Source organism: Trichoderma atroviride, chromosome 7, assembly GCF_020647795.1.
Source record: "Trichoderma atroviride chromosome 7, complete sequence".
NCBI classification, from domain to species: Eukaryota; Fungi; Ascomycota; class Sordariomycetes; order Hypocreales; family Hypocreaceae; genus Trichoderma; species Trichoderma atroviride.
In genome coordinates this window covers 3,642,205-3,668,617 of record NC_089406.1, presented here as the reverse complement: position 1 = coordinate 3,668,617, position 26,413 = coordinate 3,642,205, and the positions used below count along the sequence as shown (strand labels likewise).

The 26,413-nt window shown below is 46.8% G+C and overlaps 10 protein-coding genes across 10 annotated transcripts; 4 read left to right on the top strand and 6 right to left on the bottom strand.

Annotated features, from left to right (window-relative positions):
* Window positions 1-356: 356 nt before the first annotated feature.
* Window positions 357-1,792, top strand: TrAtP1_013223 (uncharacterized protein; the record flags this gene model as incomplete). Its single annotated transcript, XM_014088819.2, has 5 exons — window positions 357-552; window positions 603-817; window positions 886-1,325; window positions 1,393-1,589; window positions 1,650-1,792. The coding sequence occupies 5 exons, from the start codon at window positions 357-359 to the stop codon at window positions 1,790-1,792; spliced, it is 1,191 nt and encodes a 396-aa protein (XP_013944294.2).
* Window positions 1,793-2,128: 336 nt separating this feature from the next.
* TrAtP1_013222 (uncharacterized protein) lies at window positions 2,129-3,205 on the bottom strand (the record flags this gene model as incomplete). Its single annotated transcript, XM_014088318.1, has 1 exon — window positions 2,129-3,205. The coding sequence occupies one exon, from the start codon at window positions 3,203-3,205 to the stop codon at window positions 2,129-2,131; it is 1,077 nt and encodes a 358-aa protein (XP_013943793.1).
* A 2,528-nt stretch (window positions 3,206-5,733) lies between these two features.
* On the top strand, window positions 5,734-10,020 carry TrAtP1_013221 (uncharacterized protein; the record flags this gene model as incomplete). Its single annotated transcript, XM_066115833.1, has 3 exons — window positions 5,734-6,432; window positions 6,504-7,107; window positions 7,160-10,020. 3 exons carry the CDS (start codon window positions 5,734-5,736, stop codon window positions 10,018-10,020), a joined length of 4,164 nt encoding a protein of 1,387 aa, XP_065971933.1.
* Window positions 10,021-10,038: 18 nt separating this feature from the next.
* TrAtP1_013220 (uncharacterized protein) lies at window positions 10,039-12,327 on the top strand (the record flags this gene model as incomplete). Its single annotated transcript, XM_066115832.1, has 1 exon — window positions 10,039-12,327. One exon carries the CDS (start codon window positions 10,039-10,041, stop codon window positions 12,325-12,327), a length of 2,289 nt encoding a protein of 762 aa, XP_065971932.1.
* A 364-nt stretch (window positions 12,328-12,691) lies between these two features.
* Window positions 12,692-14,490, bottom strand: TrAtP1_013219 (uncharacterized protein; the record flags this gene model as incomplete). The annotated part of the gene is made up of 4 exons (XM_066115831.1): window positions 12,692-13,005; window positions 13,075-13,176; window positions 13,236-13,734; window positions 13,798-14,490. 4 exons carry the CDS (start codon window positions 14,488-14,490, stop codon window positions 12,692-12,694), a joined length of 1,608 nt encoding a protein of 535 aa, XP_065971931.1.
* A 1,401-nt stretch (window positions 14,491-15,891) lies between these two features.
* TrAtP1_013218 (uncharacterized protein) lies at window positions 15,892-18,160 on the bottom strand (the record flags this gene model as incomplete). Its single annotated transcript, XM_014088816.2, has 3 exons — window positions 15,892-15,975; window positions 16,031-17,322; window positions 17,380-18,160. The coding sequence occupies 3 exons, from the start codon at window positions 18,158-18,160 to the stop codon at window positions 15,892-15,894; spliced, it is 2,157 nt and encodes a 718-aa protein (XP_013944291.2).
* Window positions 18,161-18,652: 492 nt separating this feature from the next.
* TrAtP1_013217 (uncharacterized protein) lies at window positions 18,653-19,624 on the top strand (the record flags this gene model as incomplete). Its single annotated transcript, XM_066115830.1, has 1 exon — window positions 18,653-19,624. The coding sequence occupies one exon, from the start codon at window positions 18,653-18,655 to the stop codon at window positions 19,622-19,624; it is 972 nt and encodes a 323-aa protein (XP_065971930.1).
* Window positions 19,625-19,669: 45 nt separating this feature from the next.
* Window positions 19,670-20,651, bottom strand: TrAtP1_013216 (uncharacterized protein). Its single transcript, XM_014088336.2, has 2 exons — window positions 20,558-20,651; window positions 19,670-20,471 (listed from the first exon to the last, which is right to left on the bottom strand). Exon 2 carries the CDS (start codon window positions 20,383-20,385, stop codon window positions 19,927-19,929), a length of 459 nt encoding a protein of 152 aa, XP_013943811.2. The 5' UTR covers window positions 20,386-20,471; window positions 20,558-20,651; the 3' UTR covers window positions 19,670-19,926.
* A 341-nt stretch (window positions 20,652-20,992) lies between these two features.
* Window positions 20,993-21,664, bottom strand: TrAtP1_013215 (uncharacterized protein; the record flags this gene model as incomplete). The annotated part of the gene is made up of 4 exons (XM_014088351.1): window positions 20,993-21,131; window positions 21,189-21,291; window positions 21,378-21,490; window positions 21,546-21,664. 4 exons carry the CDS (start codon window positions 21,662-21,664, stop codon window positions 20,993-20,995), a joined length of 474 nt encoding a protein of 157 aa, XP_013943826.1.
* A 1,226-nt stretch (window positions 21,665-22,890) lies between these two features.
* On the bottom strand, window positions 22,891-24,452 carry TrAtP1_013214 (uncharacterized protein; the record flags this gene model as incomplete). The annotated part of the gene is made up of 3 exons (XM_066115829.1): window positions 23,668-24,452; window positions 22,970-23,592; window positions 22,891-22,910 (listed from the first exon to the last, which is right to left on the bottom strand). The coding sequence occupies exons 1-3, from the start codon at window positions 24,435-24,437 to the stop codon at window positions 22,891-22,893; spliced, it is 1,413 nt and encodes a 470-aa protein (XP_065971929.1). The 5' UTR covers window positions 24,438-24,452.
* Between the last annotated feature and the right edge of the window lie 1,961 nt (window positions 24,453-26,413).

Genomic DNA, 26,413 nt, shown 5'->3' with positions numbered 1-26,413 from the left:
GTAGTCCGATAATAGCAGTGCCGCCATGTATGTCTTGATTAAATTGGCTTGTGTCCAGTATGAAGTAACTCATTCTTCATTGTACGTAGCAACCCGTGTTCCGTCTACTCAGCACTAAAAAGATCTGATGTGCATCTTGTGTGGAGGCAATATGACAAGAAGAATACAAGCTAATCTCTCGCGGGAAGTTGCCCGTATATTCACTGCAGACTAGCCATCGCTACTTCGTATACTCCCCTGATCCAGCCGGCTGGACACCTCCGAGCCTCTGCTATTTGGGTATTTAATGCTGTCTCTTCCCTCTCATCTTTTGTTTGTTTGTTGCATCACCCCAGTTGAGCATTCCACCGGATGATATGCGTGCCCATTTGCTCTTCATTTCTGCGCTCTCCACGGCTGCCGAGGCACTCGCGCCTCGAGCGGCAGCAGCCGTCGATGCTTCAACGATCCAGGGCAAATACATGTTTGGATACCAGGGCTGGTTCCGTTCTCCGGGCAAAGGGCTCAACACGCACTGGTCTACCAATGGTGGAGTGCCTGGCCCTGGAAATGGTGCGCTGATCCCTCAAAGCTAAGAAGTCTTTTACTAAAACAACTTTAAGCCGTCTTTGACTTTTTCCCTGACACAAGTGCGTATCCATCTGAGTGTCTTTTCGATACTCAATTTAAATATCCGAATGGAACAACCGCCAAGTTATACGACAACACCTGTGCTGGAGTGGTAGATCTGCATTTTAAATGGATGCAGCAGTATGGCATTGATGGCGTCTTCGTTCAGCGCTTTTATGGCGCTTTGAGCGATGCTACGTTTTTGACTGTTCGTGCTGAGACATCTGATCTCGTCAAACAGTCTCACATGTGCTAGTTGCTAATGGCGATATCTAGGTTCTAGACCTTGTACAAGCTTCTGCTGAGAAATATGGTCGCGTTTTCGCCGTCGAGTATGACTTGAGCGGCGGTAACTCGTCACAAGCAAGTGTTACCAATAAAATCATCCCCGACTACGTTAACAACATCAAAAAATACACCCAGTCTCCGGCATATGTTCATCAAGACGGCAAGCCAGTCGTCATGGCCTTTGGATTTGGCGTTGCTGGCCGCGATCTAAGTGCATCAGACGCGTTTAATTTGGTCAGAGACTTGCAAGCAGAGCCAGCTTATGTTATCCTGGGAACGACTAACACCTGGGCTGCTGATGTCCGTAATAACAATGGTTTGGTAAACACCTACAAACTGGCCGATGCAATCAGCCCCTGGACTATTGGCGCCTATACCGATGCTGGATATCTGAGCTATAATCTTCACTGGCAACAGAACGATACCACGTATGTTGTTGTCCTGTTTAAATTTTGAAGCTATTATTTACTGTCTAACGCTTCTTCCATCTTTTAGATTAACCAATTCACTCGGTAAAGGTTATGTGCCCGTGGCCTGGCCCGGCACTTCAAACTACCACCTCTCCAACGATCTCTCCCACCTTGATTACTTCCCACGAGACAACGGAAGCTTTTACGAACTTCAGGTCAACACTGTTATGAAACAGAAGCCACTCTTTATTTATACCGCCATGTTTGATGAAGTCAATGAAGGTGAGAAACAGAATGCCTTGTGTTCTGTCGAAGACTCATGATTTACTAATTATGGCTTAGGTACTGGGTCGTATGCTTGCCTCAAAACTAACCAACTGCCGACAAATGAGAAATTCGTGGGGATTGATGAAGATTTCACATCGACTAACCACTACTTTGAACTCGCTCAGCAGCTGGCTACTTCATATAGAGCGCTGCAGTAAATTCAACGCGCACCGGTAGATTTACTATGTTCGTATAGAGCGTACTAGATTGGTTATAATGTATATGAGAGGTAGACGTACAATAATTTCCATCATTAGCCTTCTTTTCATCTAGCATTATATTCTTTATCAGCCAGATTATAATTAATCTACCAAATAACCCGTGACATTGACCAGAAATCTCTTTTAGTAAAAGATTGAAAAGGAAATGATGTATTAATACTCCAAAACGCTTATGGAGCGCATGTATAAGTATATAAGTATAAGTATACAGAGTCTGGATGTACAAACGCCATAATATTGCTGTTAGGTTTTGTCAAAATATTCTCCAAATATTCATCCCTTTACAATAGTGGATGTGTAAGTCCAATCCTTGTCTTCGACAACGAAGAACAACTCTGAATTGCGGACGCGGGATATAGTGTCCCCATCATGAGGCCAGGTAAGACCATACAGGTCACCATAATTCCTTTTTTGAGAATCACGAATCCATTGATATGCCCAGTATGACTTGTTCGTATGATCGCGGATGATGTCCAAGGCTTTTTGAAGCTCGTTGTCCAGTGCGTTTCCAATCTTGGTGCCGAGATAGTTGCACTTCCATCCGTGCATCTTGAGCACAGCCGTATGCTTATCATCGGCGAGGTTCAAGACTGATAGGCTCGAGCTTATATGATCACTTTCCCCTTGAACTAGCTGAAGAACGGCATCTTTCTTGAAATTAAACGTACATTTCTCAAAAAGATCCTTGCCGTGGCTCTCCTTTTTCTGAGGAAAGTAGCTCACCAGTTTTCCAGAAGAGTCGAAGACAATGGCGGATCCTGGCTCAGGAATGTCTTTCCAATCCGACTCTGTCGAGTGGGAAATAATACCGCCTGGCGATAGACCACGAATTGCCAAATACCTTCGATGGGCGAGCTTATGCGTACCGGTGACTGTAAAGGTAAAGTAGTCCTTTTTATCATTGGAATCACCTCCAATAATCTTTCCGACGTAATTGATGTCCAATGAGCATTCCTTCTCGTATTGTGTGACCTTGACTTGTGTTCCGTGAATCTGGACATGGAAGAGGAGAATCACACCAGACTTTCCCTTGTCGAGGGATAGCTTGAGAACATCATTTAAGAAAAGCACCCTGCTGACGATTTCAGGACTCTGAATTGCGTGAAAATTGTGAAAAGGCGATTGGCTCGACAGATACAAGCCTCCAAGCCCTACCAGCAACGCAGGTGAAGGTGCTGAGGCACCAGAGGCCAATCCAAGAATAGAGAGGAAAAGGGCTCCAGCAGCCACTGCCTTGCCATAGGCCTCGCTGGAGTCTCTGTCCACAATGGAGCAGAAGACTATCTCTTTCCGGTCATTGATGAGAGTAATTGTGTTGTCAGCATTGTGGACGAGAGGAGAAAGAGACATTGCACTGGTAAAGGGCGTTGGCTGACGCTAAGCAGCTGCTGAGCCTAGACTTTCAAACAGACGATACTCGACGACTGTTTCTGGGACAAGTGCATATCACGCCTTATAAATACTTGTCAATTGAGATTCTTCTGCTACATATTCGAGACAGCGTAAAGACCACAGCGTCAGCGAGATGAGCTGGTTTAGCAGCAAAGTTGCTTCTGTGGCTCGCTGAACATGCAGCCCCGCCGTAACCAAACGCGACCAGAATTTGTTGGTTTTGACCGCAGTGCAGGATATATCTATACCTTGTCGATCGAGTCAAAGACATTATTTCAAATTTGCTACAATAACCCCATATCCCTTGCCACGAGGCCAAACAGGAAGCGCTGCAGGTAAAGTATAGGTACGCGCTGCGCCTGTGGTGAGCTGCGCCACGATTACATGTAGCTGAGGGGCTATGGCTACATGTATTCAGCCAGCCTCTCACCGGATATATATTGAAAAGGATCATATCAAAAGCAAAGGCGTAAGCAAATTTCCACATATAGCCACGCTATTGGTTGGTAGAATAGCAAGAGATGCTCCCTACATCATCCGAAACAGCTGAAAAAGTGCTGACAGTTAGCTGAACAAAGTATTTGCATGTATTCAGGCGGCAGCAAATTGTCTCTGGTTCAAGATCGTGGCTAGCTAAGGTCCTCCAATTGAGGAGCAGGTAGAATTTAGAAATACTCTTCTTCCTTGGGAACAAAACAAATAAATAGGAGTCTGTCTCGACTTTGTCATAGAGCAATTGCTGCTTGCGGCCGCAAATCTGGAGGCGCTTTGTCAATCAGAGTCCCCTGATCATGCTAATTGAATCGTCGGGATATTATGAGCTCGAATGCATTTTTAGAACCCAATTTTTGCTCACCAACGGCTACCACTAGAACACCACACTTAAAAGTTTTCGATGAACTGAGTGTCTACCTATTCGACCCGTTAGATGCGGCGTAGTCACAGATTGCTACCTCGTGGCTAAGAAACGCTGCTAAAATGAACGAATAAAGAGCTGAGATGGAACCCATGAAACACTTCTTTCACAGCCTCGGAATATCATCTCCAATATCCATGGCCTGATTTTCCTCCCTTGAGCTGGTCAGGTAAAGCAGCTCGGCTTTCAGCTGCGGCTGAGCGAGCCGTGTCGAAGAGGCTGCAGCTGAATAGACCATCCAGGATAATCTTCGCTACGCCACTCAGATGAGTAATTTCAATACAAACTATCGATTCATGCTATATTATACGATGGCATTCAACTGGTGGCGATAAATTACGATGCTGTAAGCGCTCCACTCTCTCGGATAGAGTCCTGCCATATGTGCTGTAGTATCCGATAGAAGGAAGACGACATGAATATGCACTATCAGCCAATGAAAGGCGCTTCAAGCGGCTACTATGACCAATACTAAGTGGATAGATCTGTTCAAGGCAGCAAACCTGTGCAATAGCTCCACGTAGCCTGAGGCCGCAGTTCTGCGGCCAAGCCGAAGCCGTTGAAGTAGGATTTTATGCAGGGCGGTAGCGATCAGCGAGGCTGGTAATAGAGTACAAGGCTTCCATGTAATAATGCACAATAGCCCTGGCCTTTATTCAGCCGGGTTCTTTATTTGACAATTTTTATACAGTACACTAAGAGTACAAAATGCAATCAATCACATCTTATGAACATGTCTATCTTATATAATAGTACGATGGAATATACATCGCTTTTTCTAATATATCAAAATGCAAATCACGACGGTTATAGAGAATTTTTTTGGAGAGGTTCGATGATATGCGAGCTTCTCCTATGTGTTAAACGTATTCAATGCCTCCGGGTATATACGAACAGTCTCGACTTTGCACAAAGTACATGCACCCGGCCTCGACGCAAGTCTCAGTTGACGACGGCGGTAAGCAAGTTCTATCCATGTCTAATTAGTTTAACAGCCTTATCTCACAGCCGCGTTGGAGACAGAATCCACTCACCTGTATGCAATACTACACGTCTATGCGGACTATTCCAAGCTGAACGGCATACTGTAGCCAATAAGATTTGTTCTCGGTGAGGCCTATCGCGGGGTTGTACTTAAAATAGAGTTTAAAGTGATATTGGCAGATATATTCTCAGTATATGCTCATGTGTACAGCCTTTGCAATATTCAGCTATCTTTGTACCTCGTAACCTCATAGGAAAAAGGAAAGCAAGTTATATATAACCTGTCCAGCAGTCTTCGTCTGTATGGTATTCATTGTCCTCTATCTTCACTTGAATAGCGCTTATGAGACGATTTTTTACTTCAAGTCCCTGTTTTATATCTATCCGGGACTGAAAGACCGATAGATACCACCATCCAACTCAGCATGTTCAAGAACTTTGCTAATAAAGGTACGTTAGCACATATGCTGATAAATTTATTTCGTACAGCTATTCCCGGCGTTATACTACTAAGGCTATTTTCCTGCAAGCATACTGACTTTCTCAAACGCTACTAGGAAAGAAAAAGAATAGAAACGCTGACCCTATGACCAACGACTCCGCCAGCATCAATTCTGCTGCCAGCGGCTCAACTCCATCACAGACTGTGATAACTCCTACTGTTCTTCGACGATCTGCCACCATGGAGCCTAATAAGTCTCGTGGCCTGGTAGTATCATACACTTCTCCTGATCCTGTAGTATCGACTACACCAGGGCCTTCCGATAACACTGCTATAATCTCTCAAGTGTCTTCATCTCAGAACGACAACAGCCATAACGAAGTGATAACAAAGGCTGTTAACAGAGTCATCACCTCCACTACTACCATTAGTAAATCGACAGAGGTGGTAGAGAGCAAACCGTCCAAGATGCAAACGATGTTTACTAAGACTAGATCCCGCTCTAAAGTGTCTCCTAAGCCTGAAGTTACTCATATTACTCTCGATTACTATCTTGAATACATTTCAAATGAACGACTTCGTCGGATGCCCGGCAGAGGCAGCGCCTGGGATCGCGTTCTCCACGCTGCGCAATTCTTTGGGCTCCACATTTCGGACTTTGGAGACAAAATCAATACTTTCATCAATGGAGAATTGCTTGATGCTCTTTCCCAAGAAGCCAGAGTCGATGATATATCTGGCGGTCAAGAGGTTCTCTCCAATGGACGCAATGATCATGCTTCTATCAACGGCGCCCTCGACTTGATTACCAGTGCTCTTACGACTGCTCACTCTTTACTAGAGGTATATCCCACAGATCAAAAGTATTGACATTGTCATACTATACAATTGCTAATACGATTACATATGATTAGATTGGATACACACAAGCTGAGACTCTTTTGCCCACCTTTTCTGCTCTTTACGAGATCTCTGTATTGTATACGGACATTATCCGAGCATATAATCTCCAGCAGCCTTCGCATGAGATTCTGAATGCCTTGGTTCAAACTTTCCACAGTGTAATCGTCTTTCTTAACGGTATGAGAACACTATATCAACAGAAGATTAGCAATGTCAACCCTGGGTCATCAGAATCTCTTAATTTTGGTCCCAACTTCAAATCGAAGGTTGAGCAGGTCTGGCGCTTCAAAGAGGCACTCTCCAATGAGATATGGAAGCAAAAGCTCGAAGCCGCAGGTCTCCCTACAAATGTCAACCTTCTTCAATCGAAGCTTCAGCCTAATAAGAGCCATTATGTTCCCAATGGCGTATTCGAAAAGATTGGTCACTATGCCAATATATCGACTGAAGTCGGCTACTGGCTGAAGAATATTCTTTCTGATGACAATAGCGGCCAGATCGTCTGCATTACTGGCGATGAAGCCTGTGGTAAGACATTCCTCGCTGGATGGATAGAGGAAAGACTTGCACGGCCTATCCATGTTGAATCTAATCATGTTCTTCGATACGATTTTCGTAAGTTATCCTGCGTCTATTAAATTAGAACATTGCTAATTGAAGATCATAGCATACAATCTGCCAAGTCTGCCAACTGCCGATGTCTTTCTCAAAAACATTTTATACAAAATCCTTGAGGAGAATGTCGGCAATATCGATGTGTATAAGAGCATCGCGCATGCTTTCGAGCAACAATCTGGCGACGCAGATTCTGGGCCTACAGAGCTTTTACTATGGGAAGCCTTACATGCCTCACTCAAAGCTATCCGCATTCAGCATGCGTCGATAATCATGATTTTGGATGGTTGCGAGGGGTTTGCTGGTGGCGACGCCGAGTTCTATAAAAAGCTCCGAACCTGCATCCATGGGCTCTCAAATGTCCGTGTCGTGACATTTTCTCGCTCAATTCCTGATAGTGTCAGGGAATACGAGCATGAGATTCCTAACACCAAAGTTGAAAAAGACATTGAAACTTATTTTCTTGAGATCTTATCTCGGTCTGATGTTTTCAACAGCTTGAGCTCTACAGAGCGCAAAGAGTTCTTCCAAAATATCATGGCAAAGGCAAACAACAACTGGCTTTGGTCATTTTATGCTTCCAAATTCTTGTCCAAAGAACAATCAAAGGCCTCTCTTCTACAGTCAGGCCACGATATGGAAACGGACATACTGCTCAAGGTTATGAAGACTTTTGAGTTTGATAAACGCCACTCTTTGAGAAACCACTCCTTGAAGACTCTTTTGACCGCAATGTTAGTGGTCACACGCCCCCTCACCATTGAAGAGGTCGCTCAAATCCTTTCAATTGATCTTCATATGCATATGAACTCGGCATTTCCCACGCCTTTTGATGCTGCCGCACTCATCTCCGAATATAGCTACGGCCTAGTCATAATTCGAGATGGCCATGTTCATTTTCGCACTAAAGCCGTCCACTTATTCATGAAATCGCAGCTTGGAAGCGCTTCGTTTCTGGCTGAGGCAGAAGCGCATCGGCAATTAACGTTGATAATGCTTTTGTACGCCAGAATCTCTTTGAAAAGCGATACAGAGCTGAACATAGACACATTACACCATGGCCTTGCTCTATCTACCATTTCTGGAGATTCTTTACTCCAATATGTCGTACAGAATTGGGTTACGCACTTTCAAAAGTCCAGTCTGTCTGAGACCAAAGTTCAACATGTCTTCCCTGGTTCTATCACGTTGCTCCTTCTTGAAAGGACTTGTTGGAGCAGAGCATATACAAAAGAGCAACTCGTTCTCAATCACAAACTCGCTCTCCAGATTCGGCAAGCATGCTTTGGTGAACATGTTACGGTGGTTCATACTTTGATCAGCCTTGGCTACACCTATCTCAATGTTTTGGGTTCCCATTCCGATGCGGCGTGGTACTTCTACAAGGCAGCCAAACTTGGAGAAAAGATCTTGACAGCAAAATCTGCCATTGTGCATAGCTGCACGAGCCATTTCTTAAAGTACATGGCAACTTTGAAGATAACTGGCAAGACTGAAATCACCACCGTTCACACTCAAGAGAAAATTGATATTGTCGAGTGCTATGCAGAAATGATCCAGCTAGCTATCAGAATTGATCAGCATAAGCATGGGTATTCTAGTGACCAGGTGATCTTTTGGTATAAGACGCTCACAAAGCTTTACATTGACAGCAAACAAGAAGAGCGTGTTATTGATGTCTATAAAGAGCTGTATACTGCCACGGCCACCAAATACGGCAGCGAGTCAGAAGAGGCAAAGAGGGTTTATAGGTACTTCGTTACCCTGGATATCGTTTTCAATGACCCTTCGGTTGGCAGAGTTGGCGAACTCGAGCAACTCATCTTTGGAATTGGCAAAGAATTTACAGATTACCTTTGCATAAAGAATTGGCTCTGGTTGGCCAACACATTTGAACAATGCAAGCACCTTTTCGAGGCCGAGAGACTTTATGTCAGCCTTTGGCAAAGCATTACTGTCATTTGTGACCGAGAAGCCGATGTGGATGCCAGTTCAATCAAGATTGACATTGCACTTGAATATGTCAAGTTTCTTCGAAGACAGGGCCGTGACAAAGATGCGAGTAGCATTCTTATCTGCCTTGCTGCAGAGTACAAAGAGGGTAAAGAGTGCCATGAATATACAACCAACGGTGAAACTGAGGAATCCGAAGCAGTGATCAAGTACATCACAAGGATCAGAGATGTCGCAGAAGAGTGCAGGGCTATTGGTTTGACAACCATTGCTGTTTCCATTCTGAGGAAAGTTTGGAACTCATTCAGCAGCAAAGGGTACAGCAAAGAAACCCAGAGAACTGCGACTCTTATTACTGAAGTGATTAAGGAGATCACAGAGACAACCACGACAGTAGTAACGACAAAGACAACTACCGTGACTGAGTCAACAGAAAAAGCAGTGAAAGAGTTGTTTGAGCATTTCGTGCATCAGCACCATCATGATGAGTCTGATACTACCTTATTCTCGGCATCGAAGGCTCTGATCAGCGTATACACTCAACAACAAAATTGGCGCGAGGCTGAGGAGACGCTTAAGAAGACTCTGAATTCTACCTGGCGCGAAATTCTCATCGCAGGCTCTAAGATCAAGCTCCCCCAGTACTCAATAGGGGAATGCTTGGACATAGCACACCACTTGGCCGACTGTTACTCGACTCAGGGACTCTTTTCTATGGCTGAGGAGATTCACTCGCAAATCTTTGCCGCTTGCAGCACCCTTGAGCTAGAAGACAATCTCAGCACCAAATCTACCACCCTTACAGGAGCTGAGCTGTATGAAGCTGCCGCGAATAGCTTGGTTGCATTCTACGAGGGGCATCACCGCCATACAGAAGCTATCAATGTCCACATCAAAGTGCTAGAGAAATATGAGAAAGAACTGGGCACAAAACATGAATCGACTATCAAGACGCTCTGATTGTTGGCAGACCGCTATATGACTCTTGGTCATGAAGAAGCGTACATCTATTATGAAAAGATTGTCAATGTACTCAACGAGGGCCTGGACTACTGTCACCACCAGGCACTCAGGGCTGCTCTAGTTCTCAGCAAGCATTACGATGCCCGTAGCTTCTGGGACAAATTACATGCTATATGTAATGTTCTATGGGTAACTATCACCCAACATCACGAAGAACACGTGGTTGAGGGAGCATACAAGATTGATGCAGAGGCAATTGCATCGGTCTATGATAGATACTCGTATGTGCTGGACCATCATGCCAAGGCTGAATTCTCCGAGCGATATGACATTGCAGTTAAATACAGAGACATGATTACCAAGACAAGCGACGACGAGGCCTTGGTAGTCAAGACGCTTATTGCTTTGGCCAAGATATGCGAAACGCACAAAGACTATTACAAAGTTTCTGTCAGCGCCTACGAAGATGTACTTAAGAGAACCACCACAAACACCGAAGTCACCACAGTCACGACCGTTGAAAGCGTCAAGAAACTTTTATCCAGGATGTATGTGACAATGGTTGAAGAGTCTCAAACAACAGAGTTTGAATCAGAGCGTGCTATCGCGGTCACTCTTGAAACCTACCATAAACATAAGGACGAGTTCAAAACCAACCCCGATCAAGCCCTGGTTTACTTGAAGAATGTTATACTCTTGTATCAGAAGTTGAACGCTTCTGAGCGCATTTACCAATTTCTGGAGGAAGCCATTAGACACATCCTTGCCGTAGCCACGGTCAATATCGAGCTCTTCCATGTAGCGCATGAGTTTGCTACCCTCCTTGCTACAACAGGCCTGACACAGAATGGCAGAGAACTTCTTCATAAGATGCGCAAGTCAATCACTCATGGACACAAGCATTCTCATAACGATGCGATGAAGAAGGTTGTCTTTATTTTCCTAATCGTATTCGCTCACGGTCTTGAACAGCCCCACGAGAAACTCTCTTACTCAAAAGTCATGACTGAGAACGTTTTAGAGTTTCTGCTACTTGAGAAATACTCGCAAAAGGTCAAAGAAGAAGCCAAATCGGAGGTCATTCTTGAGTATGGTGCAAAACTGCGTCATTTCTGGCATTTTCACCATCGCCATGAATTTGTTAAAGACCTTGATGAGGAGCTCCTCAAACGCTTCAAAGCCACGTTCTCTCAATACTTTGTGGCAAATATTCGTGATGAGATAATAAAGTTCTTCTATACCTATCTGATGGAAGAGCTAGGAGAAGATCGACCTTCTCTCAACTTTGACTTTGAAACATTCATGTTACAAATCGGCAATGAGCTAGTCAAAGATCTGTTGGGCAAAGATGAGTTTGATGATGCGAATCAAATTAGCTTTTTCATATTCTCCTTTGCCAAAGAGAAGAAATTGTATTATCACGCTGGCCACGTCCGCTATGGATGCATGCTGGCTCAGTACTTGGTCGGAATAGATGCTTCGCATCCTGACGATGCCGTTCACAGCGAAGCTCTGCTGAAAACGTCATTAGACATCATGACAATTGTTATTGATGCTACCAATACCTTGGATATTGCTTTTGAGACACTCCCTTCTGAAGACTTGATTGGCCTTGTCCATCTCCTATACAGGCAAAGCAATTACAAGCAGCTTGAGCGCGTACTTGCTCCTCTTTGGAACATGCGAAGCGACCTGTCCACCGTGTCCGACTCAGAATTGCCAACAATCGCTGAGATTGGCACTTGCTTGGTGCATGCGCAGTGTGCTCAGAATCGATGGAGTGCAGCTATTGAGACTGTTAGGGAACTGTATTATAATCTCCAGCGTGGTCTTGGGAGACTTCACCCGGAGACTTTGGCAGTATCACAACTGTTCTCAAATGTCTTGGTCACCAATGCTTTGGGAGGAGATATCAGCTATGCTTCTTATGCCATGGACCTCCACGAAGCAGTATTGACAGAGATATGCCGCCATTCTGAAATTGTATACAATGGCTATACTCGTCGCGACATTCAGCTCCTTTCCAAGACAGCAGAGCTTCATTTGGAGCTACTGAAGAAGTTACACTCTCAATTCCAGGATTCTGAGTTGGAGGATATAAGCAAGCGAGAGAAAGTTTTCCACGACCTCTCTGCTAAACTGACTGCAGACTTCACATTCGACGGAATGACGGGAGAATTACCATGGCAGTACACTCTACCCATAGTATGGAAGTTTGGGGAACTCGAAGAGGAATGGAATGGCGTCGATACATTGGGGACTTCCAAGAGAGAGTGGGTGCTGGCTTCACGCATTTTCTACTGAGGGCATGGGTGCAGGTGAATGGGTGGTGTTGAAAGGGTTCCAGTTGTTCTATATGTCGCGCCATACTACACGCATCTCCTTTGTTATATCTCATTCGTGGTAACACTCTTTTTCACGACCTCTTGCTTATTAAGACGTTTAACTGACCTCTGCTTTTTCCTATTCTTATAAAGCGCTCTTTTGCCTCAAAATTATATATACCGCCTTTCAGCCTTTGTAACTATCTACTTTTTAATTAGTCAATTTCATTTGTTCACCAGCGGAAATGGTCCATTTATCTTTGTTTCCTGGCATGTTTGTTTCTTGGCAACTCGGCATCTTTCGTTGAAAGCCCAATATGCGTTGGTCAAGTCTCGACTCATCGTCATTGATCATCGCCATGATTTACTGTGCTCGCCTCCACGATGCCCCTTTGCTGCCGTTTCCCATCTTCTCGTTTCAGACCATAGTCTTGAATACACAGGCATGCGCAGAGATGAATGACGCTAAGCACAGTAAAGCAAGAAAAGACTGCGCGAAGGCCATTTGTGTACGCTAGAGAAATCATGCTTCGTTCTTCATCACTAAGGTCCAGGTCCTTTAACGCGAATGCTGATGAAGCTAGCTTCGCTATGAGTTCGGGGCTGAATGTCGACTTCAATTGTCTATAGAGCATGTTGCTTAGAACAGCACCGGAGACTAGATATTCGTTAGATCGTCCTACTCTAAAGGCCGGAGGACTAGATAGCCAAGCAAGTGCATACGTACTGGTAGTACCAGTTGCTCCTCCAAAATCTCGAAGGAAATTCCGTAGTCCGGTGAGCACAGCCCGGTCTTGGGCGTCGGACCCGGCGAAAAGACCGACAAGGACTGTAGAGGCATGACTTAGCGAATAAGAGACAAGTCGTACATTATTGAGAGGCACGTACCGGGCTGCAGGGAGCATCCTACGCTTATGCCGTCAAAGACGCCGACGACGATGATCTCCCAGATCGGAGTCGTTTGATGGAAATGCATCTTTCCAATGGCGGCCAGGACCCAGCAGGCGGCTCCGATAACGATGACGGGTTTGTAACGCCCAATCATGGATATGAGAATGCCAGTTAGGCCGGATGTCAGTCCATGAGTGATGACCATGGGCAGCATCAGGGCTCCGGCCTGGGTAGGGTTTAGTCCGCGGACATTCTGCAGATACAGTGGTAGAACAAACATGTTGCCCCAGAAAATCCAACCGATGAGGATGTTGGCGAAGATCAGAATATTGGTGGAACGGCCGTAGCGGAACAGTCGAGCCGGCAACAGAGGCAGCTTTGCAAATCGGAATTCGATGGCCAAGAAGACACCGAGCAGTATTCCACCAGCGATGAGCATGACTACCGTCGCCGGCGAACTCCAAGACTGCGCCGAACCGCCTTGGGATATCGGAATCTAGACGATGGCTCAGCGTTAGTTTACATGTGTTGAGTGTCAGAGGTCATTCCCATCTCCTACCAAAAGCAATGCGATGCCAAACAGACTCGTTAGAGCTCCCGCCCAGTCCACCAGCTTCAGCTTGTCCCAGATTTGATACCCACTGGATACAGGGCATGAAACAGGCCATACCGAGACGAGATAGCTGATGGCGACAACGCACAAGGGACAGACAAACCAGAATGCCCATCGCCAGCCAACCGCCTGGGTAAGCAGCCCGCCGATAACAGGGCCCAAGCCATTCCCAAGAGCCACCGCTACACCCATGATGCCGAAATAGTAGCCGCGCTGCTCCAGCGTCGTGATGTCGGCAATGGCAATCTGCACAAGCGCGTTGATGGCTCCGGCACCAAATCCAGCGAGAGCGCGGGAGGCGAATAACTCTACCGGTGTCGTGGAAAGACCACATAAAAGGTTCGCAACGCCCATGATCGAGATGGCCGCGACCAGAGAGGCCTTGCGGCCAAATATATCCGACAGCCGGCCATTGATCAGCTGGATGCTGGTGCTGGTGACAAGGAAGCTCGCTCCTACCCACGAGATGGACGCGCCGATATCTAGCGAAGCTGCGATGGCGGGCAGACTCGTCGAAATAGCTGTTTGGTCGAGAAAGGAAATGAAATGTATCAAAGCGAGGGCTGGAAAGATGACCAACAGCCGTTTCTGGGAAAGATGGTGAGGTTGGTGTTGTAAAAGGGGTGTTGATTCGTCCATCTAAATGGTTTGGAGGCCAACTTTTAGGAAAACAGAGCTCAATTTGCGTCGAAGAGCTGAGGCTGATATATCATTGATTGAGGTAGCACATACATGTAGTTCATCAAAAGGTTGTGGTCAGTTTGAGAAATTCGCGTGCTTTGACTTTTCCTATGCAAAATCGATTAGACGACAGAAGCTCGAAAAAGCCACGGAAAGATTATACATAAAAGATCATTAGCCTTATGTGAATCATTTTAACCACAAAATGACTGACGTGTAAAGGTACTTATAGGTACATATCGGCCGTTTTTCTTGGGTTTTAATTCTAAGACATTTTATCTCATCTTTTTTCATTATAATTATTATTTGTGAATAGTGGCCGCTGATACCATCGACCATGAGCTATATGCTTCAGTGAAATTCTGATTTTGCAAACTATGATGAACATGTCAAGATATGTACGCCAATATGCGAACCTTGCTCAGGCCAGCCGTCAGAACGAGGACAGCGGTCTCAGTATGGGTATTGCGAGAAGCTTTTGGCAGTCAATATAGCATCCGCTAGAGTATTGAGAGTCAAAGACACTGCTATATGATCACACAGATCAAGGCGAAAAGCTCTCAAAAGATGAACGTGGGAGTGTAAGGGAGTGGGGGCGGAAGTCGGCCATGGTTAAAGGCAGTTATGATGTCCTCTGGAGGCGATTTGTACGCAGTCGTTTTACATTTGTGCTGGATGGCCAAAGCGTTACGGAGAGTTACCAATGTCTTGTATTACTCTTACGGTGGGCTGATATGACTACTGCAGCTAAACGTGTATGATGGCAGTATTACTAAAGAGCTGAATCTCTCGGTACCCATGACGTAGCACCAAGGAAGCCAATGTCTCATTGTAATCTTACATTAACGGCACTAGTAGCAATAAGGAGGACAAGAGCGTCCTGTGCCAAGATTATAGTGTCAGTAACACATGTCTTATCACACTCTCACGGAGAGCGTACTAACCAAGCAGTATACGAAAAACAAGAAAATCGCAAACAAGTAGCATACACCTTCCACGTCAACCCCCAGCTTAGAAGTGACCTCGGGTCTGTATGACAAGTATTTACCCGTGTGGGTTTCAAGTGCTAGCTGTTGGACGATTTGGCATCGCCTCCCTGCAGATCTGGAGGCGGCTGGGAACCGGGGCATCCCTGCCAGCTGCAGCCGTAAAAGGCCCGTCGCCGGCACAGATTGGTACAACCACCTAGCATTATGTACATAACCCTATGATTATAGATTATGCTTTTCCAATGTTAAGGATGATTCCGGCAAGGTGGCTTATTATAGTTATTAGTACTGCAACAATACATGATAATAGATTCGATTGATGCCTTCTATGGCTCTACAACCCTTGGTGTACACTTCATAAAGCGTCTTCTTATTGTTGGTTTACCTCTTCCAGGTGATCCTCTAGCAGTTGGGCAGCATCATTAATTTTTTCTGCCATAACATCTCTCCATTTCTGCTGTTGTTAGCTTGATAATTCTAAAAGTATAGAGAAAAGAAATGTTTCTTACCCTGGAATCTTTCCAATTCTTCTTCTTCAAACTGTCATGTAGTGCTGAGAGAGGTGGTTGTTCGGCATGCCAAGCAGCTGGCCTATATAGAACATGATGAAAGCTGGAGGATGAATCTGCGCTTCGCCCGTGAGAGAATTGACGCTCAAATACAGTATAAATCTTATTGACGCCACGAATTGCCGCATTCAAGTCGTTCCCTGTCCAGAATCTCCACCAGGTATTGCGAGGCACTCTTAACGATTCGGCATAGCTATCAAAGCTCCTTGCGGCCCGAGTTAGTCGCTGGACTGCCTTGTCCAGCACCGTCAGATCAACTTCGGAAGAGCATAGGTTGCTGCTGCAAAGTTCATCTATCCACTTTTGTAACGCCGATGCATAATCAGCAACGCTCGTGTTAAGTACGGCAGACTCTGTAAGATATGCAGCCATGACAGACCATATCTTTGCGCTAGTAATATGATAATTCCACCCAGGGTCACCGACTTGGTCCATCCATTCGAAGCTGTCGAATCCAGTATGATAGGGGAAGGCACCGTCCCCTATACCCTGGGAGAAACTGAAATCAACCGTCGAAATACACGGGAGGCCTATAAAGGAGATGGCATCACCGCCTCCCGGCGTACCAATGGTCCCTCCCCAGACATCTCGCACCGACTGACCAGCCACAGTCTGATTCGGCGAGGTAACAATATCCGTGGCAGTAAGAACTGCCCTGTAGAGAAGCGGACTGGCTTTGGCCTGGAACCTGGACCCAGCCGCGGCAACAACAACGTTGAGATATGCAACAACAGAGGCTTTCAACCATTTTGAGTGGTCCATGATCCAGTTGAAAGAGCCCATTTGACCAATCTCTTCGCCTTCGAAGCTCGCAAAGACAATGGTGCGAAGTGGCCGCCAGCCATGCCGAAGTGCTACGCCAAAGCTGCGTACAACTTCGTTCAGAGCTGCGGAGCCACTGCCTGGATCTCCTGCTCCGTGGCCCCAAGAGTCACGATGAGTTCCAAGGATAACGACCTCGTCGGAGATTATCCCCGGGATCGTGCCAATTACGTTGTGTATCGGAGTCTCGATTGCGTCTGCTTCGTTGACGAGATGAAGCGATACATCAGCAGGCGAAGGTCCGACATTGTAGTGTACGCCGTAGAATTCGAGGCCACCACCATGCCAGCGAGGACCGAGCTCCTCTGCTGAAGGTCCATGGCCGTTTAGAGCCCTTAGCAGGTGAATGGCATCAGCGTAAGACATGGGTATGCAGGGAAGCTTAGGAGACTCGGGGTTGCGAAAGCGATCTAGATATAATTTGTGAGCATAACATCGAGATGAGGTTCGAGGAACCTAATGCTTACTTCCTGTAGTAACTGACCCTCTTTCGATGGCCGCAAGTGGTCGTGCTGGCCCGGCAGGAAACGCCTTGTATCCATTGGCTTCAGTCACAGGGCCGTCATTCTGAGGATCAGTATAGAAGACGGCAGCAATCAAGCCCGCTCTTCCGGCATTTGTCAACTGCTCTCCTCTGAAGACCTCTAGGTTACGAAGGCGCAAGTATGGTGATGTATTAGCCAGCTTGATGATGCCAATCTTTCCTGTGGCGTCGACATTGGCTCGTTTCAGATCTTGGAAGTCTTCTGCGCTGCCAAAGTTGCAAAAGACATACGAAGCTGATATGTTGCCATTGGTCGAGAAACCTAGATATGCAGGCAAGAAACTGGTGTTTCCAGCAGGTCCCTTGGTGGTGACATCGTCTATCAAGGGCGCTTCATAAAGGACTTCATCTCCGCGAAGGAGAGCCAGCCGCTGATGGCCTGTGAGCTTTGGCACCAGAGTATTGTAGGAAGCAATTTGAGTATCGGTGATGCCAAATTCCTTCCATCTAGCTTCAGTCCACCGCGCCTGGCTCAGACCTTGGCCGACAAAATGCGCCTCCGAGGTGTAGTAGGCGCTCCAGTTGCGCACATGCTCGGCAGAGGGAACAGAAAGCAGCGTTTGTTGAAGGTTGAAAGAAGAGAATTTATGACATTTCCAGCATATGATGTAAACGAGTAGAGTGCCGAGAAGAATAGGCCACTTCAACGCAACCGCCGCTCTCGGCCGAAGTTTGGGTCGAGAAGGAATATCAGATTTCCCCATATTGAGACGATAGTGATGGGCAAGTAATCTTGAGGAAGCGCAGGATGAAAAAGGTGTATAATAAACCGATTGAACAAAGAAAATGCTCTTGGGGATATAGCCCACCATGAGATGTCAGCGCTCAATTTTGATGGTAGTAACACAATGTCTCAGGTTTCCGCCTAAGCAGGCTACACAGCTCGGGAACGAAAAATAGCGGTGTACAAGGAGTATTATTACATTGTCTCAGTTTTAGCTGAGCTCCTACTCTGTTTGTGTCACCCATCACGATTTAGTTTATCGCCTATGACGGAATCAAGCCGGTAGAGGAAAGCTGCCCGGGTAAGAGGGTATCACTGCAAGGGCGGCCGTTTTGGAAATGCATATTAGTCAATATCTGAATAATACAATGATCAATCTCAGTAATACAGTGGTTAAAGTGCCTTGAGAAAGATAAACTACTGGCAGTCAATCTTTCTATTCGCAATAATCATCAACTTCAAGCTTCTGAAAATGCGTCTGCCATCAGTCAATATCGCACATTACCTGCACTCCAGGAAACCTCCCAACTTACACATCTCGGGTGCCCAATGTTGGAATCTCGCTCGGATACCCACATCCAGGCGGCATTATGTAGCATCCGTGGCTGCTGTGGTCCCTCTCGTTATACCTCATTCGACGGCATCTGATCTCGAGCACGCCACACAGCCGCGTCATGTTCGCAGTGTGCACGAGAATCTCCAGAAACATGGCATACTCAAAATCGGCTTGAAGTTTCCAGACCCCGACAGCGAGTATCTGAAGCAACTAGTCGTGGGCCTTCATCAACATCATGGCCACCAGCTTCCCATATCTCACAGCGCGTCGCGCGGGTGGTTCTGGGACGTGAGGCCCAACAGCACCGTCTTCCAGACCGCCAACCACCAAGCCCGATCGGAAACGATGGAGGAGTTCCCTTGGCACACCGACTGCAGCTATGAAGACTTGCCGCCACGGTACTTTGCACTCCACGTTCTTCAGGAAGATCAATTTGGTGGAGGGACCTTGTCGGCCATGAACACTCAACGGCTAAGCCTGTCTCTCTCCCCAGCCACCCGAGAGTCATTGATGCGACGAGAGTACAGCATCACAATACCCCCAGAGTTCATCAAAGACCCCCGGAAACAGAACATCATAGGGAGTCTGATGGCCGCTGACGAACAAGGCCAGCTCAACATGCTACGTTTCAGGAGAGATCTTGTAACAGCATTGACAGAACGGGCGGCAAAAGCACTGCATGAGCTTGAAGCGGCGGTGCAAGATGCCAATGCTCAATTTCAGTCAACGGTGCATCTCACCGCCAAGGATTTTCCGGCAGGGACCATTATACTGATGGATAATCGCCGCTGGCTGCACGCACGGCACAGCATCAAGGATCCAAACCGTCATTTGCGTCGGGTGCGTTGGGACGCCATTCCATTTGATGCTCGTCCAATGGAGCAGTAATAGGACGTTTAGGGCTCGAAGGAGGAGCACGCTGAAATAACAGACGCCAACACTACACATTAATCTACTCTCTAGTTTTTATCTTGCCTTCACTGTACCCTTGTCTTATAAATGTTCTACCCTTGCTTTCCAAAGACTTGGACCGATCAGATAGTACTATTGATACTACATCATACATTGACATATATTTATATTGCAATTCTCCCATAAATATCGCAAGTCTCCACTTCGCAGCATGATGTTGAATATCAACGATAGAGCACCTGCCCCACGTTTCATGATGGCCTATTGTATCCATCCAATCACTCCCTCTTCACAGGAATAGCTTCATTCAGTCCAATTCCCGCCAAGAAAGCCACCCGAAAGGCTCCTTGTCCCCAAAGGCTTCCGAGATTCGCCCAATCCTCGGCCCTCCAGGATCGCACGTCCCAGAACACGTCGCCGCCAAGTGCCGCCCAGCTCCCATACAGATGTATAGCATCACACACGAGAATGCCAACCAAGAGTGCTTTCCAGACACGCAAATCCTTGGTGACACGCAAAACGACGGCTTCATTGAAGGCAAATAATGTGTACGTCGCCGAGAGCTGGTCGTAGATGACCTGGTTGTCTGCCGCATATTTCGCAACCGGAGACATCGTATTGAGGAATATCTCTGGGCGAAAGTGAAGCAGCACCGCGCCAAACAAGGCTGCAAAGGGTTCGAAATAAAGGAAAAGTGCCCGGTAGGCAAATGGGATTTTGAGATTTTGTTCGGCCATTCTGCACTAGGACAAGCTGTTCTTGCAACACGACGAAAACTGATCTGGTGATTAGAGTAAGAGGCTTCGGCCGCTGGAAACAGTACCTGTAATTAGTCACATTTGATGTGATACACACATTGAGTCAAGCAAGCCTCAGCGCAGTGGTATGAAGGATGAGAAGAGTACTTGCCTGAGCAGAGTAGAAATGTACTTGATTTACGAGTTACTGATAAGAAGTGTTGCGCAGATTTGTGATGTTGCTGTACCGAAAGCTCCAATCCACCAACGTGAGAATGAGGGATTCGGCTCGCGCTGTGATACGCCCGTCCAGCGTATTACTAATTTAGTGTCATCATCCCCTCACTTTGTTGCTTCAGCTTATGCTACAGAATCAGACTACTGCAAGAAGCACTATATTCGGTACGATTTGGTGTTCTTGTAATGGCGCCAACTAAGTGCTTAGAGGCGCATCTACATACAGACATGGTGCCAGGAGGGGCCAAGAAGATGGGTTCAGCGTCGGAAGTTTCAATGCATAATTCATTCTAAAGAAGCTATGATCATAGATGCAGCCTATACAGTCTAATGGCAGGACCAAATTATTCACCATATTATATCCCATCTCTCACGGAATCGCATTAGGGATAAATGTCCAGATCTGGTTGGGAGTCTTGTTGTTTGGGTATAGAATGACGCGAGTGCCGTCGGTAGGATTAGCCATCTCGAGATCCATAACTTTGCCAGGGAATGGCACACTCTCAATTCTAAATGGTCTATTAGAAGTGAACAGACATTACATAACCTCACAATAAGCTACTTACTGGTAGTTGTTGCCCTCAATGTTGGTAATCTTCCAGCGAGTGACCTCGTTATAGACGGGGTCGTATCTAGACGACTCGATTTGAGCAAGGGTTGCGCCATCAGCTAAACAAATGAGTTAGATCCTTCTGTTTGGTGGAAATAGGATATCATCTTTATTCCACGGAAAGAAACAAGATGGAAGAGCATACTGGGAGCAGCCAACCAAGTGTTGCCGGCAAATGCTGACTGCAGACTGTAGACACCTGGGCGAAGTGTAGTTACTATCCACTGTTGGTTCTTGGTCCCAGGGCCATTATTAGTGCTGGGCATATTAGCTCATGAGTTTTATAGCTGTCGTATGGACCGAGAGAACTTACAAGCCGACAACACCAGCGATGGGGCTTGCAAAGGGGTTGGTAGCGCCATCAAGGTCGAGAACTGGATAATGCTGAACGTTGTTTGCAATGGTGTAGATTCCATCGAGAAGCGGCGCCATGATGAGATTATTCAGTATTCAATTGTGTACAGTAGTCGAGAATTCCAGGGTGATTGGATGCAAGGAAATCCTAGTTTAATGGCTTCCTCGGTGGTTCAGGTGATGCGGTGATGCTAATCCAAGACTGGGGAACGGATTGCTCGCTGCTTTATATAGACGAAACCTCCTCAATTGCGCTTCATTTTACAACTGCCATGTATCGATGATGGCTTCAGTTGTGGACGTATAAGTGTTTGGTGTACTGATAGCGTCAGCTGCCATGGTCTCAGTAAGGCTGTGGCAGACACGAAGGCACTAAGTGAGAGCTGATACTAGGTCTAGTATCTGATGGCAGTCGAGAACATAACCATACAGTAGTATAGTCCTAGCTGAACAATAGTCAACGTCTCATCTGATTCGCTCGTCCAATAAGATTATATATTCATCACCTTATGCAGAGCTACAACGGCTAGCTCTAACGGCATAGCGGCTATCGCTGCACGGACTATTGAACGCCTTTTTGAACCCCTTGCTTCTAGAGAGGCTATGCGTAATTAAGCATAAGGACGTTTACCAAAAAGCTACTTCCCTCTAACGATCTTGACTTACGCAGCTTTTTTACAGCCACTGGGGCGCAGTTATTGGTCTCATGGCTACTGAAGGATTCGCTCAACAAACGTGGCTGTTTGTCTCATGGTGTGTCTCGCCGTCACTCAGCTCAGTGCTCAAGTGTCATTCATGATAAGAATAACACTTAGCGTAGCTCAATACCCATAATTGCAAGGGATTATGAAAGAGACCAGCTCTTCCCGATGTACATCTACCAATTCAAGAAACTGTATTCTACTAACAGCCAGCAGTTTACATCTTACAAGTATCAGTAGCCTGATGATAGCCCCGTGTTTTGAGGGAGTAGCATATGCGGTTGCTATCCGGTTTGATCCGCCACTATATGTATTTATACTATTATTCTTCCTTGAGCAGCTTCACGAAACCGCTGTTGTCATAATATGTTTGATATTTATCGCCATCTGCTCCACTCGCTATGGATCTACATATCTATACGGGGAGAGATTCTAAGTACAAGGCGGTTATAATAGAGTAAAAAAAAACAATACATATGTACTCGAACAATAGAGGCGCTTATTTTTATCGTCTTCTTTTTATTTTTCTTTTCTTTTGCTGAATCGCCCTACTAAGAGAGCCTTTGGCCTACTCTGTTTCACTTTTGCTGATAGTATCAGGCTCTACAGGCATTGCGAGTAGTCTAAGTTCACATAATTAGAATCCGAAAACGTCTCTTTGAGATATTCATGCTATACTCACAGTCATTACTGTACTGGCAAGTTGTTCCCGACGCGCAAGTCTTGCAGCCGGTGTAACCGTTGCCACCGCACTGGCCCCAGTGAGTCTGTGTGCAGCTGGGGGGAGCCGTCGACGTCTTGGACGTAGTCGTGCTGGTCCTCAGAGTCGTCGAGCTGGCAGGCGGCTTCGAGCTGGAGCTGGAGCTGGAGACGGGGGGTGGTGAGCTGCCACCGGACGTGGTCGAGCCGATGTCTCCCCATTTGATGTTGGAAAAGGTGACATGAGTGCCCGGGTTGTTGGCCAGAATCGTGCTCGGGTTGCCTTCGGTGCTGCTACAGGGGCCGCTGCTGCCGCTATCCAGCCAGTTCATGTAGCCGCCGCTGTCGTTCCAGATGCTAAAGATCAGGACCATGCCCGAGGTCAGAGCCTTGCCCATGGTTGTGAGGCCGCCATAAGCCGAAGCCGACGGGCACGAGGAGATGATGTCGCCGCCGGACTGGGCGCTTGGGATGGAAACGCCGTTTTGGATGTACTTGCGGGTGATGCTGACAAGGTTGCCGGAAGGGCTGCCGTTGTCTGTGTTAAACTGGGTAGTGATGGTGAAGGGCTTGGAGGTATCAACGGTCAGTCCGGGGCCGTAGTAGCTGTAACAAGCGTAAGATGTCAGTTTACCAACACACAATCATCAAAACAACGTCGCTACGGCCAACTTTGCTCACCTGTGGAATCCGCTGGCATAGGGGTTGAGGCCGCAGCCGCTGGAGTCGCAGGCCGTGGCCGTGCAGGAGTGGGGAGTCAGGGCGTTGGCTTCCGAGTTGCCCTCGAGGATGTCCATCTCGTTGCAGCAGTAGCCCGAGTGGTTGGTGTTGAGGGTGCCGTTCTTCCACGTCTGGACGGGGCACTGGGCATCGCAGTAGCCGCTTCCATAGTTGGCACCAGCAGTGTTGTACTGGTTGGCGCCGCCGTTGTCCGCCATCTGAGAGAGGTAGAGCGAGCCATTCTCGCCGCAAGGCAGAGCTGACAGGTCGACGTCGAAGCTCAGCTCCTTGCCGTTGAGCTGCAGCAGCACGTAGTTCCCGTCCGCGCCCAGGAGATAGAGTCGCGGGGACACGCTGCTGTATCCGCCGGTGGTGGCGGGCATGTACTGGTTCATGGTGAGCGAGCTGCCAGAGGTTGTGACCCCCGACGCGGTGTAGTTGACGCCCTCGATGAAGCAGTTGGCGCCACAGGTCGCCTCGTCGGGGCAGATTGTGGTGTTTACTCCGCCATTGACGGTGCACGAGTTGTAGTTGGCGTCGTGCATCCAGCGGTAGTTCCAGTCCAGGACGACGGAGGTGTCCTGAGCCACGCATCCTCCCGACGTCGTACACTGATACGTTGTCAACTTGGGATGGACCTCGGGAGTGCTTGTGCCCGGTTGCTGAGCCGTGACAATCCCGGCCAAGGCCAGAATAGCAGCGGCCAGCGGCAGTGTACCGGAAGGCGCCATATTGTTTACTATATGGGCTGAGAAAGGGGGGCCTGGGCAGAGAGAACTGGAGGCTACAATCCGTGCGGCAATCAGGCGATGTTGCAGCCCCTTTTACGTTGTTTTCAACACTGCATGAAGTACAGTCAGTCATTCAAGCGAATAAAACTCTTAACAGGCTATGTGAGTCGGCAATAGTCTCTGCGGCGATATAGGCTGGCACGGAAGTGTCCAAAGCATACGTTATATTTTGCCGTCCTCTAGCAGCCTAATGCTACCATAATACTGCTATGAAAGCCACTATGAATTGATAGAGCAAGTTGATGGAGTGAGGTTTGAACAAGTTCAAGTGCAGACCCGCCTGCCTTGAGCCGCTTAGATTGAATCGCAAACCCCTGTTCTAATATATTCCTTTGAGCGGAATTTCGGCAAAACTCACGTTTACTGGCGGGTAAAGGGCAGAAGTAACAATAGCTCATTAATTTCTTTGTCCTCTACTGGCTTATTGTATTCAATTATTTAGCCTGATTGGGCAGGCTATTCGGTGCCGGCCCTGAACTGCTATCATGGCGTTTCATTCATACAACCGCGCCTAGGATATGCCAACGTCTGGTTCTGCGTTTCGACAACTTCCATTTTCGGCCTCTTGGCCTGCGCCTAGATCTTGGTACAAATAGGCCACATCGTCCTCAGGAGAATCCGGTGCCTTGCCACTAACCGGCAAATTAGATGCTAGTCGGGCGGGTGGCAAGATGATAAATACATCTCACCCTTTTGTCTTTATGACCTGTGCATACAACGTATGAGAAACATGTGGCGCCCGTGTCGTGGTGGTGCCTGATAACAGGCAGGGGTGGTGGCTGTGGCATGCGTTTGGGGTGGACTGCCAAACGACGCGTGAATGTACCTTATACAAGGATTTATCTTGGAAACATTTCATATTCTGTTGGAAATAATTCATTCTAGAAAGCGTCACTCATATGAAAAGTCAAAAAGGGGCCTGCTTCTAATAAACGACATGTTGACCATCATTGCAATTGCTATCTAAATCTGAAGGGTAGATACACATTGTTGTCCACATGCTTGTATTAATCGACGGCCATATACATTATTGAAATCCCGGTAGCCGAGTTCAGCAACAATGGCATCTTCTCTAAAAGCGGCCTTATGTATACCCTCCAGCCTTACCATCTTGCCCCACGTTTTCCAAGAGACATTTGTCCAGAGATGTTGAAGGCTTTGCCTCGCTTGATAATCTGCACCACTTTCTCATTTAACCACCATCAAAGTGCCCCTTTTGCCCTCATTCAAAGCTGAATCTCGACAAGTTTCGGATTCGTAAGACCAATCGACATCTTGTCCAAGAGGCGGATAGTATGCAAAGCCGGTACGCATAGCCACATTCAACAAAACGGAAACGAGATTCCGCCCCATTTTTAGATCTTTCATCACAGAGGAGTCTTTATAAATCAGAACCCTGTAGTACCTAATGAAGTAGGTAGTAATTGTGTCTGAAGACTAGGTAGACACTGCGCATAACGACAAGTCGGAATTTTGTTAGCGGGGCGTAGTGAGCTGATGCTTATGTATCCAGCTTTAAAAAAATCCATCTCACAGCAAATCACATTAAAAGACAGAAGCGTAGCGAAAAGTCAAAAGGTTTCATAAAGCAAAGCTAAGACAACTAAAACACCTAAGGAACTACCTACAATACCTCTTCATGTATCTCGCTGGGTATAGTCAATATGAGCTCTCTCGGGAATAGCCTACGATAGAGAGAAAAAGGTATTGTTCTAAAGTTAAATGGCGGAAACTCATAATCGTCTACATGTCTGTAATTGTCCACCTCAATCCTGCCCGGACAACCGGCCAAATGCTCATTATGAATTCTGCCGTGCTCTGAGGAGAGTTTGTAAGTGCCAATGTCGTAAGCAGTATAGAGTTTCCGCACGTCTTGTGTTGTGAGTGCCGTATTGTCTTTGGTCCTCACCCATTGG

Excerpts from the sequence above, each read along its gene's own strand:
- TrAtP1_013216 (XM_014088336.2), bottom strand. The coding sequence starts at position 20,385 with ATGGCCGAACAAAATCTCAAAATCCCATTTGCCTACCGGGCACTTTTC.